This window comes from Oncorhynchus keta, chromosome 28 (genome assembly GCF_023373465.1).
Source record: "Oncorhynchus keta strain PuntledgeMale-10-30-2019 chromosome 28, Oket_V2, whole genome shotgun sequence".
Lineage (NCBI taxonomy): Eukaryota > Metazoa > Chordata > Actinopteri > Salmoniformes > Salmonidae > Oncorhynchus > Oncorhynchus keta.
This window is the reverse complement of record NC_068448.1, coordinates 27843699-27858629: the sequence shown is the minus strand read 5'-3', so window position 1 is coordinate 27858629 and position 14931 is coordinate 27843699. Positions and strand designations below refer to the sequence as shown.

At 40.7% G+C, this 14931-nt stretch overlaps 1 protein-coding gene across 2 annotated transcripts in view; it reads left to right on the top strand.

Annotated features, from left to right (window-relative positions):
- Positions 1–288: 288 nt before the first annotated feature.
- The window catches only part of LOC118360942 (E3 ubiquitin-protein ligase MIB2-like), an 85224-nt gene continuing 70581 nt past the window's right edge, over positions 289–14931 (top strand). The window contains exon 1 of one of the 2 annotated variants that reach the window (XM_035740537.2): positions 289–456. Coding sequence is in view for 1 of the 2 variants with exons in the window: in XM_035740536.1 (XP_035596429.1) it covers positions 8507–8573 (67 nt within the window). In the remaining variant the exon portion in view is untranslated. Of the gene's footprint in view, positions 457–8447; positions 8574–14931 lie in introns of those variants that run through there. The other variant, XM_035740536.1, reaches the window with a different exon arrangement.

Below are 14931 nucleotides of genomic sequence, written 5' to 3'. Positions count from 1 at the left end.
TGCACGTGCAGCTAGCAAACGTTAGCTACCTAACTTGCTGGCCCAAGCCTCCGTCTGCTAGCTACTGTAGCCTTTATGCTTTGGGAGAACTGTAGCAGGAGATCAATGTGTAACTTTACAGGTCTCCCAGAGCGAAGAGGCAGGGTACAAACTTTGCTTCTCTGGGCAGGCTGTTTGAATGTTAAATTACTATTTAATGCCTAAAGGATACATACACAGCTGCAATAAATACATCTTACGCAAGGGGTAGCCACCTTGCTACTGCTGCGCATGAAAACCAGATGTGACGCACTATATATCCTCCACAATTCATGGTATGGGCGGGTCATGGCTAGAGGGGATACAGCTTTTGTCAAATTAAAGTCAGATTTGATTTTTCGTAGCAGTTTAGGAGTCCATGATCATAGACACCGTTATGGAATTACACGTTAACACAGATTCAATATTTGGAGTCAGGTAAGGAAAGCACGACCAAAAAAATGGTTTTCGAGTAGGTTCGTTCAAATTTTAGCGTTCGCTAACTGGCTGTGTGGTAGCTAGCACTCAGGACTACCAGCTGTAGTTACTGAATTTATGTTAACTAACGAAGCAAATGTATCAATATGTGGTAGCACTGGCAGTTGTCGCGCAATGTCATGGCAATTGAAAAGGATACAATTCCGGCAACTATATGTTATACTGTGGATTGAAATGCAGATCCACTTAAACATTTAACACCTAGCCTAATATTGAACCATAAGGACAATTATGTGGCCTAGCCGTCTTTGACACACTAATATGTAAGACTGGTTTCAATAACAGGTGGTGAGCCTACTTCTTCACTGGTATTAATTCTTGAAAACCCTTATTAATGCTTAGGGTTTTCAGCAGTGGGCGTAGCAGGTGAGCTTCGCCCACGATTGGCTGTATGTGAACTACAATTCCCGGCACTGTGGTTTGAAGTTGAGAAACGCCGATAATAATTGCTTGCGAAACGGTTTTGGAAACATATGAAAGATAATGGGCATATCACCGAGAAAGAATCGTTAAAATAAAACATGTACACTTACTGTAGCAGTTTTGCACAGATCCATACGTTGTTCCTCCACTTTAGGAACTACACCTCCTCCCCAGTTAGCTTACGCATAGGTTTTCAAAGCATGCTAGATGGCTAATTAGCACGGGTGGCTGTCTCTGTCTTCCGTAAACATTCACTGTAAGTATCATGGAGATATGACCGTGTGCGAACACTAACCCTAACAGAATAAAGGTGTGTAGTGATTTAACCTTTCATTTGTTTTATACCTCGCCGATTTCCAAAGCCGTACCACAAGCGACGAGTTTTAACGTTCAGAACGAGTCGAAGCCCTTAACAAAACTGCCCCGGCCAGAAGACAGTACTATCATCAATAGGCGCTAATGGTAACGTTAGTGTCTATGAATGGGTTTACCCTGGTGTCAGAAGTGTGATAACTGTCAGTGATCAATGAAACACATGATTTTAAAAAGTCATGATCTTGAGAATGATAATTTCTGATTGCTGCCCAATTCCAATGTTTACAATGACCCCTCAATGATTTGTATACCCCTCAGCTAAAATAAATACTTGTTCCTTCATCCAGTGCAAAGATGCAGGCAATATTGCCTCAGGATTTGATGTTGTCAACACTGTTAAACCATGACTCAATTTAATAATGCGCCTAATTACACAACTCCCAACTCTTTTGTTAAACTATGCAGTACCCTATTCATCTTTGATTCAGTAATTTGCTTATTACAGACTTGATGGAATAGTGCCTAGACTATATTTGAGGTCAATTCGGTGAGAGGGATATAGACAGACATACAGTAGGTCACATTTCCGTCTGACAAACTACAGTGAGGGGTGGCCACCTTTTTGGCTTTGACAATTGTGTACCTGAAATGACAGAAATCCTTTGTTTAAAGACAAGTTTGTAAGGGTAGGTTAGAGGTAGGTTAGATCAGAAGAAGAAGAAGATTGTCTTTATGGGACAATGTCTAGCCTGGCTAAATGTATGATTTATTGTGAAGCAGGTTTTTTTTTATTGCAAAGGTTTTTCCCAAAAATGTGATGCAAATACAAAATTGCTTTGAGCAATGGTGGTTCAGGTGCTGTTTTCAGCAAGCATTCTATATAAAGAGGTCTTAGAATCAATTGTTTTTGAGTGGTGCCTGACTGGACTGCATTGCTGCTTCTGTCTATTTTGTCTCCATTGTTTGATATTAGCCTAGCTAATTGTATTTTGCATTGGGACAATGAGGCTGTCAGTGTATACACTATCATAAAGGATGTAGCACTATTTGATATTTGAAAAACCACAGGCATCATGCCTAGACAGTTTCTGTGTATAACCTAGATGCTGCTACTGTATGTTGTGACTGCTAAAGCCTATCTGTTAACTTGTAAGTGCTGAAAATGATGTGTGTGTATATAGAATATGACTCCGTAGTGTACTAAAGCTGGATGGAAGCAATCCAAAGGTCATGGCTCTGAATCAAAAGCCACAAGAACAAATACAATGTCACTATTAGGTTATCACCTACTGTAAAGCTGAAACTTGGTTGTGATGGGCTTAATGTCGTGGTTGACACATTTCCCTTGTGACAATGAGCAATAACCCATTCCCTTTGTGACACATTTGATCTTGCATAGGTCCATATTTCACCTGAAACTTTCAGTCTATTTTGATCCCGTCTGTCGGTCTCTTGCAGAGAGCGAGTTGTGTAAATGCACTCTTTAACAAATATCAGCACGAGCAATGTCAGTCTGGAATACAGTGCCTTCAGAAAGTATTGACTTATTCCACATTTTGTTGTTACAGCCTGAATTTATTTTCTCACCAATCTCCCCTTAATGACAAACATGTTTTTAGAAATTGTAGCAAATCTATTAAATGAAATACAGAAATCTTATTTACATAAATATAAGTATTCACACTCCTGAATCAACAAGAGCTTTCCACACCTGGATTGTGCAACATTTGTCCATTTATTATTTTAGCTCTGTCAAATTGGTTGTTGATCATTGCTAGACAACCATTCTCATTTACTGGGCTGTAGTGGAGCAGGTTGAGAGCTTCAAGTTCTTTGTTATCCACATCGCCAACAAACTATCATGGTCCAAACACACCAATTGTGAAGTTGTGAAGAGGGCACGACAAAGCTTATTCCCGCTCAGGAGACTGAAAAGATTTGGCATGAGTCCTCAGATCGTCGAAAAGTTCTACAGCTGCACCATCAAGAGCATCCTGACTGGTTGCATCACTGCCCAGTACGGCAATTGTAGTGCCTTGCGGTCAGAGGCCGAGCAGAGGGTAGTGTGTATGGCCCAGTACACCACTGGGGTCAAGCTTCCTGCAATCCAGGACCTCTATAGCAGGCAGTGTCCGAGGAAGGCCCTAAAAATTGTAAAAGACTCCAGCCACCCTAGTCATAGAATGTTCTCTCTGCTACCGCACGGAAAGCGGTACCGGGGCGCCAAGTCTAGGTCCAAAAGGCTTCTTAACAGCTTCTACCCCAAGTCATAAGACTCCTGAACAGCTAATCAAATGAATACCAAGACTATTTGTGTTGTCCCTCTCACTCCCACCCCCTCTTTTACACTGCTGCTACTCTGTTTATTATCAATGCGTAGTCACTAACTCTACCTACATGTACATATTACCTCGATTAACCTGTGCCCCCGTACATTGACTCTGTACCCCTTGTATATAGCCTTGTTACTTTTATTTTACTGCTGCTCTTTTATTTTGTTTTATTTTACTTATCTATTTTTTACCTAACACTTATTTTTCCTAATTGCACTGTTGCAATGCTTGTCAGTAAGCATTTCACTGTAAGGCCTACACTTGTTGTATTGGGCGCATGTGACAACATTCCATTTGATTTTTAGGTCTTGCAATAGACGAGTATCAAAAAACCTATTTTATGCAATGTGGCCGACGCAACAGATCAGAAGGTTTAGCTTTAAATGTTTTTATAAACTATTAGGCTATTTCTTCACATTATAAGCGCAGCAATGCACACATGGTAGTAGGCTATGAGCGCAAATGTTCCATTAGCAGAAAACACCATTATCAAAAGTGACTGCAAATACAATTATGCATGTAATACTTTTATAATTTTCATCATTAAAAATGCACCTTTATCTTCCCCAAACTTGAAACTCATGCACTGCTTATGTATGCCAGTTAGGCTCTACACCCCTTGTAAAGTGGATTCATGAGCTTAATTTTTTGGCCACTTTAGTTGTCTTATTAAAACATTTACCGTGTCCAGGTGGGATAGGGCAGTGCAATGGTGATTGTCATCTGTGGATCTGTTGTAGTGGGTGTCGGGTAAGGTGGAGGTGATATGATCCTTAACTAGCTTCTCAAAGCACTTCATGATGACAAGTAATTTTGTTCAGTTACCTTTGCTTTCTTAGATACAGGAACAGTGGTGTACATCTTGACGCAACTAGGGACAACAGACTGGGATAGGGAGAGATTTAATATATCCGTTAACACTCCAGCCAGCTGGTCTGCACATGCTCTGAGGACACTGCTTGGGATGCAGTCTGGGCCGGCAGCCCTGCGAGGGTTAACACGCTTAAATGTCTTACTTACTTTGGCCACAGAGAATGCGAGCACACAGCTGGCGACGTGGGCCCGTGCTGCGTCGCCGGCTCAATGTTTTCCTCACCTTCGGGTGAAGGTGTTTTGCTTATCTGGGAGCGAGGGCCTGTGTCTGCGACGTGTCTGTGACGTGGCTAGGGGGGGGGGGGATATACACGGCAGTGACAATGGTCATTCGGGAGGTAATTGCGTCTGCATTTCATTATTCCAGACTGGGAGAACAAAGACTTGAATTCCTATACATTACCACAATCACACCATGAGTTGTTAATCATGAAACATACCACTCAACCTTTTCTTTTTATTGAATCATTATTTCTTCCTGTCTGTGTGATTGACCTGTCCTATCTAGTCATGAGCTGGCCTGCCTTGCCTGTTATATGGACAACAAGACTGGCTTTGTTTACAGACAGAGCAGCAGGCTTCATTATTAGAATTAGTCTACTGTGTGGTTCACCACCACCCCCTTATCATTGGCTAATTGGCAATAGGAATGTCAGCTGCATGTGAGTCGTTCCATGTCATTTCAGCAAGCCATGACACCCACCATCTCAGATCGTTCTAAATTCGTTTCTGTAGATAGAAACATTGTGGTCATCCTCACAATTCAAGCTAGTCCTTCATTAAAGCAATTCAGTTTGTCCTTCTTTAGGCTTAATCTGTGTTCAAGAAATGGCCCCTAAAAAAAGTCTGGATTAATTACTGTTAGACCATTCTTGGTGAACAAGCAGAACATTAGGCTACAGCAGTTCTAATGGTTTCAATGTTAAGGTCTTCAATGACAAGTCCCAAACACACACTCTTGTTTTACAATGTTTATGATATTGGCATCTATTAGAGTTGTCACAACATTTTAGTCCCTAGCCCATTTCTCCATCAACGTTTTGGACTAGGAAAAGTCTTCATATGAGAATTGCACCATAAGGATAGCCTGCTCAGAGAGCTACTTGTTGGACTATTCAAGAAGAGTTTGGGTTAAAGCATTAAGTTGGTAAGAGAATGACATTGAATTGCTTTCATGGAGGACTAGCTTGAATTGTGAGGATGACCACACAATGTATTTGAATAATGTGCCAAATCTATTAGGTTTCTACACCAAAGTTGCAAAGGAAATGTTGTGATCTATTTAACAAACACAAGTGTAGTGGTATAGCAGGAACTGCTGCATTTAGTAGTCAAAACCACCAGGTACATTCACACTACTTTCAATCTTTAATTTCTCAACAGGGGGGAAAAACAGGGAATACATTACATAGTATGTATAAGCAATACTTCAAGCCACCGCCTCATACTAGTTGTCAAACAGAGAACTGATACTGGTTGTTGGGGTGGGATTGGCATGAAATGTGGGGGGTCCGTGGGGGGATTCCTTTGTGTCTTACTCATTGGTAGGAAGACGTTTGGTCCAAATCAGATGTCTGGTACTATATTTATTGAATATTACCTGAATCATAAATTAACTTATATTTAAACAAAATAATGTTGCAGGAATTCCAATCACATCTGTTATTAACTATATAAACAATTTCAGAACAATCTCAGATGTTTGGTGTCAATCCTCTTTCTTGTGCTTTTTGAGGTGGAACTACCCAGTAGCCTGTTCATGTGACTGTTTGTAGAATGACTGACTGCAAAATGTACTGTCTTGTTCATGCCCTCCACAGCTGTGCCCACATTATTGAATTACTGTCCATGACCATGTGCTGTTCAAAGCGTGAGAACAAACACATACCCATTATTCCACTTCCCTGGCTATATCTACACACACACACACACCACAGTATTTATTATTACAGTATTAATGATGGCCAAATATTGCACAATTTAAGCTCTTGCCCCCCCAATCCCTCCCAAAACAAATGTAAATATTGGACTATAAATTGTGCCTTCCTGTATTATACTTGTGCTAAAATGTTTATTCTACTGAGCCATTTACTTTATGCTTGTAATTATATTTGATTTCTTATTGTTGCATTATCGAAAAGGAACATACAAGGAAGCATTTCGTTGGACGGTGTATACCATGTGTATCCCATACATACAACTAATATAACTTGAAACACACACAGGTCTACTCACAGTCCATGATTGAAAATTGGAACCATGGCAGGTGCTCATTCATAAAGTCTCCTTCCATATGGCCCCTTTTCTTCCCCCCAAAAGCACAACCCCTCTCCAAACACATTGCCCCCTCCCTCCTCCCCTGCTCTCGCTGCCCCTCCCCCCCTTCTCTGTTCTTTGCCCGTCTGCTCACTGGCAGCAAAGACAGAGAGAGGTGTCACTGGGGCATGGAAGGGAAGGCTGTGCAGCACAGTGTGTAAAATGCGCACGCGCACATGTGTGTTGATGAGTGAGAACACGGCTTTAGCAGCAGAAGAGAAGCCTGTCGGTGTGTGTGCATGCATGAGCGCAGGTCTGAGTGCGCTGCCTGGGCAGTCGCTTTCCCCGCTGCCCTGCTCCTCCGATAATCCCTGCTGACACCGCGCACAAAGGACTAAACGCTGGCCGCATCCTCCAGGAAGGCCCTCTCCACTCTGCCTGTCTGCCCTCCAGCTCTGATTACCCACATAGAAGCTGAATACAGGGAGGATGCTGCTGCCGTAACGCTGCCTGCATGCGGCTACTTAACCTCTGGTTCACTGTCCACCACAGCATAGGGCTCTAGCCCCAGGATCCCCCCCCCTCTATCTATCTCACTGGAGGTGTTCCAGGAGGTGCTGTAGAACTCTGTCTTCACCATCTTGTGCAGATCGGAGGCTGCCGCCACCTCTCCTACCCTGTTTTTGTGTCTCTCGGCTTGCTGACTGTGCCCCACGCGTCTATTCCAACAGGTAAACAAACCTACGAACCGAACCACATATGTAGCAGTACTACAATATTTAAATACATTTTCACTAGTTTCATGGTGATATGAGAATACTATCTGCATATTCTGACTAATGTTATTCCTTATCATATTTCTGGTAATACATTGGTAGTGCATGTAGCCTATTGCTTTTACTGTTGCTATAGCTATTAAATTGTTTTGATTTGAAGGTTCACAAAAATTAAGGGAGTGTATTTTTGGTAACATGGCAGTAACCTGGAAACATTTTTCTTTCACTCTAAAATGAAACATGAAGACCTTATTTTATTTATTCGTAAATATGACAACTGCCCCATTTGCGTTAGGGGACGTAGAAAGGGAAACAAGTTAAATATTTGCATGTGCACAAAGACTAGCAATTTAATCAATACTACAATGGCTACACTACTAGATTGTGCAATATGTAGTTGGAAACTATAGTAAAGCCAGCAGATAGGCTTGGCCAGGCAGGCACTACCTTTTACAATTGTTGCGTAACAGGTTAGTGATAAAATATTCTGGCACCTCCAAAAAGGTGTTATCAAGACATGTTTGCAGAGCTCTAGTCTGTTTGAGATTGAGGTTCCAAACTGTGACATTTGTTAGAAATGTAGAATTAGACAAATTTCTCACATGAGGGGTAGTGTATTTGATCATGCATAGTAAAAGTCTTGCCCAGCTATGATAATACTTTTACACGGGTAATTTGATTCCCCTGAACATTTTGGTTGATCTAAGCACCTACTGTAAATGTTCAAAGCTACTGTTGAATGGATTTAAACAGGGCAATTGCTACAACCCTTCCACATATTTTCACAGAAAGCTTTATTTCTTTACATTGTTTGTTGTCACAGATAGTGAGTCCAGTATGTTCTGTCCTTGAGAAATAGACCAAAAACTGTTAGTTCCTAAAACAAAAGAGCAAAGTTCACCCCAAAAACAAATAGTAGAGATACTGCTGGAACATATTTATTCCCCTGTTAGCAGGATGACTGGTCCATAGTTAGTCACATTGACAAGGCACTGACACAGTACAAAGCTGCTCATGGTGTCCTGTGACTCTGGAATAGAGCTCTTCAAGATGTTCAGGAATGGGCTGAAGATCATGGGAAGTGAGTTTACTTCTCTCTCTTTAAGTGTACAAACTACTGTAGCTCACTGTTGCATTATTTAGAGTAATAATGGTATACTCCGTAGGTACTGTTCAAGCTTCTGTTGAGATTTGTGTTTAGGTCTGTTATGTGGTGAAGTGGTTTGAGAGTGGTTCAGAAGCTCTATGATGTGAAAATTAGACACTCATTTCCTATGCGACATTGTAGAAGTTTGTGTAGGTGATCTGTAATGTCATACGGTAACAACACTTTCTGATGGGAGAAATTGGACTGTCAGTTATAGTAATAATTTAGTGGGCGCATTTGGGAAGTATTCAGTCCCCTTCCCTTCCACATTTTGTTACGTTACAGCCTTTTGCTAAAATTACATGCTAAGATCTACACACCATACTCCATAATGACAAAGCAAAAACGGGGTTTTAGAAATGTTAGCAAATTAATTTAAAAATTCAGAAATACCTTGCTTACAACCAGTACCAGTCAAAAGTTTGGAAACACCTAAAAACCTAAGGGTTTTTCTTTATTTTCACCAATTTCTACATTGTAGAATAATAAAGACATCAAAACTATGAAATAACACACATGATATCACGTAGTAACAAAAACGTGTTCAACAAATCAAAATATATTTATATTTCAGATTCTTCAAAGTAGCCACCCTTGGACAGCCTTGATCACAGCTTTGCACACTCTTGGCATTTTAAAAACAAGGCTGTAACATAACAATGTGGAAAAAGTCAAGGGATCTGAGTACTTTCTGAATACACTGTATGTATGTGTGTGTATATATACACCACCATTCAAAAATTCGGTGTCACTTAGAAATGTCCTTGCTTTTGAAATATTTTTTTTTTGTCCACTAAAATAACATAAAATTGATCAGAAATACAGTGTAGACATCGTAAATGTTGTAAATGACTATTGTAGCTGGAAACGGCAGATAAAAAAATTAAATCCTGGAATATCTACATAGGCGTACAGAGGCTCATTTATCAGGAACCGTCAGTCCTGTGTTCCAATGGCACGTTGTGTTAGCTAATCCAAGTTGATCATTTTAAAAGGCTAATTGATCATCAGAAAACCCTTTTGCAATTGTTAGCACAGCTGAAAACTGTTGTTCTGAATAAAGAAGCAATAAAACTGGCCTTTAGACTAGTTGAGTATCTGAAGCATCAGCATTTGTGGGTTTGATTACAGGCTCAAAATGGCCAGAAACAAAGAACTTTCTTCTGAAACTTGTCAGTCTATTCTTGTTCGGAGAAATGAAGGCTATTTCATGCGAGAAATTGCCAAGAAACTGAAGATTGTACATGCTGTGTACTACTCCCTTCACAGAACAGCGCAAACTGGCTTTAACCAGAATAGAATGAGTGGGAGGTCCTGGTGCACAACTGAGCAAGAGGACAAGTACATTATGGTGTCTAGTTTGAGAAACAGACTCCTCACAAGTCCTCAACTGGCAGCTTCATTAAATAGTCTCAACGTCAACAGTGAAGAGGTGACTCCAGGATGCTGGCCTTCAAGGCAGAGTTGCAAAGAAAAAGCCATATCTCAGACTGGCCAATAAAAGATTAAGATGGGCAAAAGAAGACACAGAGGAACTCTGCCTAGCAGGCCAGCATCCCAGAGTCGCCTCTTCACTGTTGACGTTGAGACTGGTGTTTTGCGGGTACTATTTAATGAAGCTGCCAGTTGAGGACCGCTCAGTTTGGCCGGTGGGCCAGCTCTTGGAAGAGTCTTGGTGGTTCTAAACTTCTTTCATTTAAGAATGATGGAGGCCACTGTGTTCTTGAGGACTTCAATGCTGCATACATTTTTTGGTACCATTCTCCAGATCTGTGCCTCGACACAATCCTGCCTGAGTTCTAGGGACAATTCCTTTGACCTCATGGCATGGTATTTGCTCTGACATGCACTGTCAACCTTGGGACCTTTTATATAGACGTGTGTGCCTTTCCATATCACGTCCAATCATTTGAATTTACCACCGGTGGACTCCAAGTTGTAGAAACATCAAGGATGATCAATGGAAACAGGATACACCTGAGCTAAATTTCGAGTCTCATAGCCAAGTGTCTGAATACTTTATATGAATAAGGTATTTCTGTTTTTTTTTATTTATTTTGAGTACATTTGCAAAAGTTTCTACAAACCTGTTCGCTTTGCCATTATGGGGTATTGTCTAGATTAATTAGGACAATGTTTTTAATGTAATCCATTTTAGAATAAGGCTAATGTAACGAAACGTGGAAAAAGTCAAGGGGTCTGAATACTTTCTGAATGCCCTGTACTTACATGCATACAAATAGGGACTCCAGTAGGGTCTCGACCCCTGGTATCATATGAACATAAGACATGGCGAAATTGGTATAATTGCAGAAAATTGGCTTTAAAGCTGTAACATTTTCTCTGCCCCATGGCAAAATGTGTAGAATTTCAGGAAATGAGCTTGGAAATGTAAAAAATGTCTCTTTGCCAACAAGGGGTGTGAACAGTATAATAGTTTGGGGTCTCATGGCTTGCAAAGTGGGGGTTGTTGTAACTACTCCGACAAATGACAATATCCAGTCGGACCGTAGCAACCTAGGACATTTGTGTGACCGGACTTTCTCAAATAGTACTTGAGTACCCCTGATGTATAGCCTAAATTTGGATGACGGAATAACCATTTCACTGTCTGTGCACCCCCCCCATTGTAGTGTTGAATTTGCCTCGTCCAACATTCTATTGTGTTAGTCCCACTTTCTAGAAAGTACCTTCTTTATTCCTGTTGGAATATGTCTTCTGTCACTGGTTCAATGTAAACGGTCAATATTTGTAAGCTACACCAAATGAAAAACAAGGGAAGTCATGAGCCTGAAATGATAAATGACGTTTGTCCAGGTCATTTCCATGTAAAAGGACCCATGAGCACCAATATGTGAAGTCCATAGGAACATGTCAAATTGGGTATCAAATGAAAGCGATCTCTATTTTGGAGAAATGAAGGCACATGTACATTTTTAAACCATTTTCCAAACATTTTCCATCTTAAAAATGATGACTAATCAAAGGCTTTAATTTTGGGTCAAACAGATGGAAAGAAAACATACCAGAAAAAGCCTTAAAAGGTATTTGAAATGCATTAAAACACAATAGTGTTGAAGTAAAGACTCCAGCCAACTAACATCAACACTTATATTTAATTTGAGACTTTTTTTTCTAACTTCTGTAAATTTAAACATTGCCTTGTGCCTCAATTCTGTTACCAAAAACCCACGTCTAAGATATTTTCTAATTTCTCTCCCTCATGAGGGAGGATAATGAAGGTTCACAGAAGTAACAATTAACGTTATACCTATGAATTTAGTTGCTGTTTTTACTGATAAACCTTATGAATTATGTGATTAAAACTCGTTGCGTTAATGGAATTTACCAAAATAATCTGCAATTTTATTGGCTACAATGGGAACTCAGTAGTGGCAAACCACTGTTTAGTTCACAAGTTTGGACAGTACAGTCAAGTAGAGTATCGTTCAGTATAGCACAGAGTACAGTAAAGAAGAGTAGAGTTCAGTACAGTACACACTGGAGTTGAGTACACTAGTGTACTGTGTTAAACTGAACTGTATTCTACTGTGCTGTACTTTGATGTCCAAAGTTGTGAAACATATATGATTGGTTCACATTTGGTCTGGTCCGGACCAACCCAAATTTGATCTTGTTTGGAGGCAGAGCTCATTAAAATAATAGCCAGTATGTAGAATAATACCCAAATGTGCAAATGGAGATATTTGCATATTTATAGCTTTCTGTGTACCTATTTAGGATATTTCACAATTAAGAGAATGACATTCATGTCCATAATTATGCATCTCTGTATAGTACAGATCATGGACGCATGATGAAATTCCATTACTGGATGTAAATCCACTTCACCTATTGTAGTTCAATAACCAAAATATATTTTTTTCAAAGTCAATATGTCATGTCATAGCTGACACTCACATCGTTGAATTTGAATTTGGAGTAGATATTTAAGTTTTTATTAAAATCCTTAATAAACATTATAGGCTACTGTAGGTTTATGCAATTTCAAAGCAAGTACCTAGCCTATTTCTATCGATATAGGCCTACCTACTTCAAGCTATGTGTATGCATAGACCTATATGATGAAATACATTATTAGCCAGAGAGAATGTGCATTACCCACATTTTTACAGCTGTCTAGATGTACTGTAGATGGGCATCATATGTTATTGTGATAGGATAACATGGTCGTTTAGGCACTCAACCCTACCTTTACCAGTGGCTCACATTATTATACCTTTGAAATTTTAGTCAAGTCAATCAAATGTTCACAATAGCATATGGGACAGATATGGCATTTTCTGTCTGATATTTGTTCTTATAAACGGGCAAACAATTTGAAAGTGTTAATTTCTGTTTAGGAAAATGTGAATATTTCCCTATTGATTATTATACCGTTGAAACGTTATCCACTTGCCTCTTATGTAATGCTTAGAATTCTGGGAGAGGGCCAAAGTGAGCGATTGATTAGTAATGTTTAGGATTCATCCACCTATACAGGGTTGGAGACTAGGGTATGTGTCTTGTGCACTGTTATCAGAAAATGGCCCTCAATTTAGATGTTGCCTACTTGTATTACTGATTTTCTTCTCAATAAGCACCTAGATAGTATTACGTTGGAAGGTAATTCTGTGTCCGACGGTGTGTGTGTCTTTGTGTGTGGTGACGTTGGCCTCACAGATAGGTCCTTAGCGGATGTGTGACAGAGGCCAGTCCATCTGTTATGAGGAGCAGAGCTGCTTATCCTCTCTCTTAGCCCTCAGACACAGATTTGCAGAAATTGCTCCTAACAGGTGGCCTACCTGGGACCCAGTCCACCCCAGGGAGGACTGTGAGGACACCCTGTCTGGCTACCACCTCTGTCTCCCTGCACATGCAACCGCAACCCCCTGTTGGGCACACTAAATATGGACTGCTGTGTTGGTGTTAAGTTTTGGCTTGCTTGCGCTCATGCTCGCCCACAGTGCATTCGGAAAGTGTTTAGAATCCTTGACAAAAAATATTTCGTAGTCAATCTACACACAATACCCCTTAATGACAAAGCAAAATTATTTTAATTTTAATTTTTACTAATTTGATAAAAATTAAAACATACCTTATTTACATAAGTATTCAGACCTTTTTGCTATGAGACTCGAAATTGAGCCCAGGTGCATCCTGTTTCCATTGATCATCCTTAAGACGTTTCTACAATTTGTCCACCTATGGTAAATTCAATTGATGGACATGATTTAGAAAGGCACACACAGTTGCCAGTGCAAAAACCAAGCCATGAAGTTGAAGGAATTGTCCATAGAGCTCCGAGATAGGATTGTGTCAAGGCACAGATCTGGGGAAGGGTACCAAAACATGTCTGCAGCAAAGAAGGTCCCCAAGAACACAGAACACAGTGGCCTCTGTCATTCTTAAATGGAAGAAGTTTGGAACCACCAAGACTTACTAGAGCTGGCCGCCTGGCCAAACAGCAATCGGGGGAGAAGTGCCTTGGTCAGAGAGGTGACCAAGAACCCGATGGTTCCTCTGATAGAGCTCCAGAGTTCCTCTGGGAGAACCTTTCAGAAGGACAACCATCTCTGCAGCACTCCACCAATCAGGACTTTATGGTAGAGTGGCCAGACGGAAGCCACTCCTCAGTCAAAGGCATACAACAGCCCACTTGGAGTTTGCCAAAAGGCTCCTAAAATACTCTCAGACTATGAGAAACAAGTTTCTCTGGTCTGATGAAACTAAGATTGAACTCTTTGGCCTAAATGCTAAGCGTCACTTCTGGAGGAAACCTTGTACCATCCCTACGGTGAAGCATGGTGGTGGCAGCATCGTGCTGTGGGGATGTTTTTCAGTGGCAGGGACTGGGAGACTAGTCAGGATTGAGGGGAAAAATGAACGGAGCAAAGTACAGAGCGGTCAGGATCAGACTGGTTTGAAGGTTCACCTTCAACAGGACAACAACCCTAAGCACACAGCCAAGACAATGCAGGAGTGGCTTCTCTGAATGTCCTTGAGTGGCCCAGCCCGAGCCCGGACTTGAACCCGATCAAACATCTCTGGAGAGACCTGAAAATAGCTGTGCAGGAAACACTCCCAATCCAAGCTGACAGAGCTTGAGAGGATCTGCGAAGATGGTTGGGAGAAACTCTCCAAATACATGGGTGCCAAACTTGTAGCGTCATACCCAAGAAGGCTGTAATTGCTGCCAAAGGTACTTCATCAAAGTACTGAGGAAAGGTTTGAATACTTATGTAAATGTGATATTTCCATTTTGAATTTATAAATTCGCAAACATTTCTAA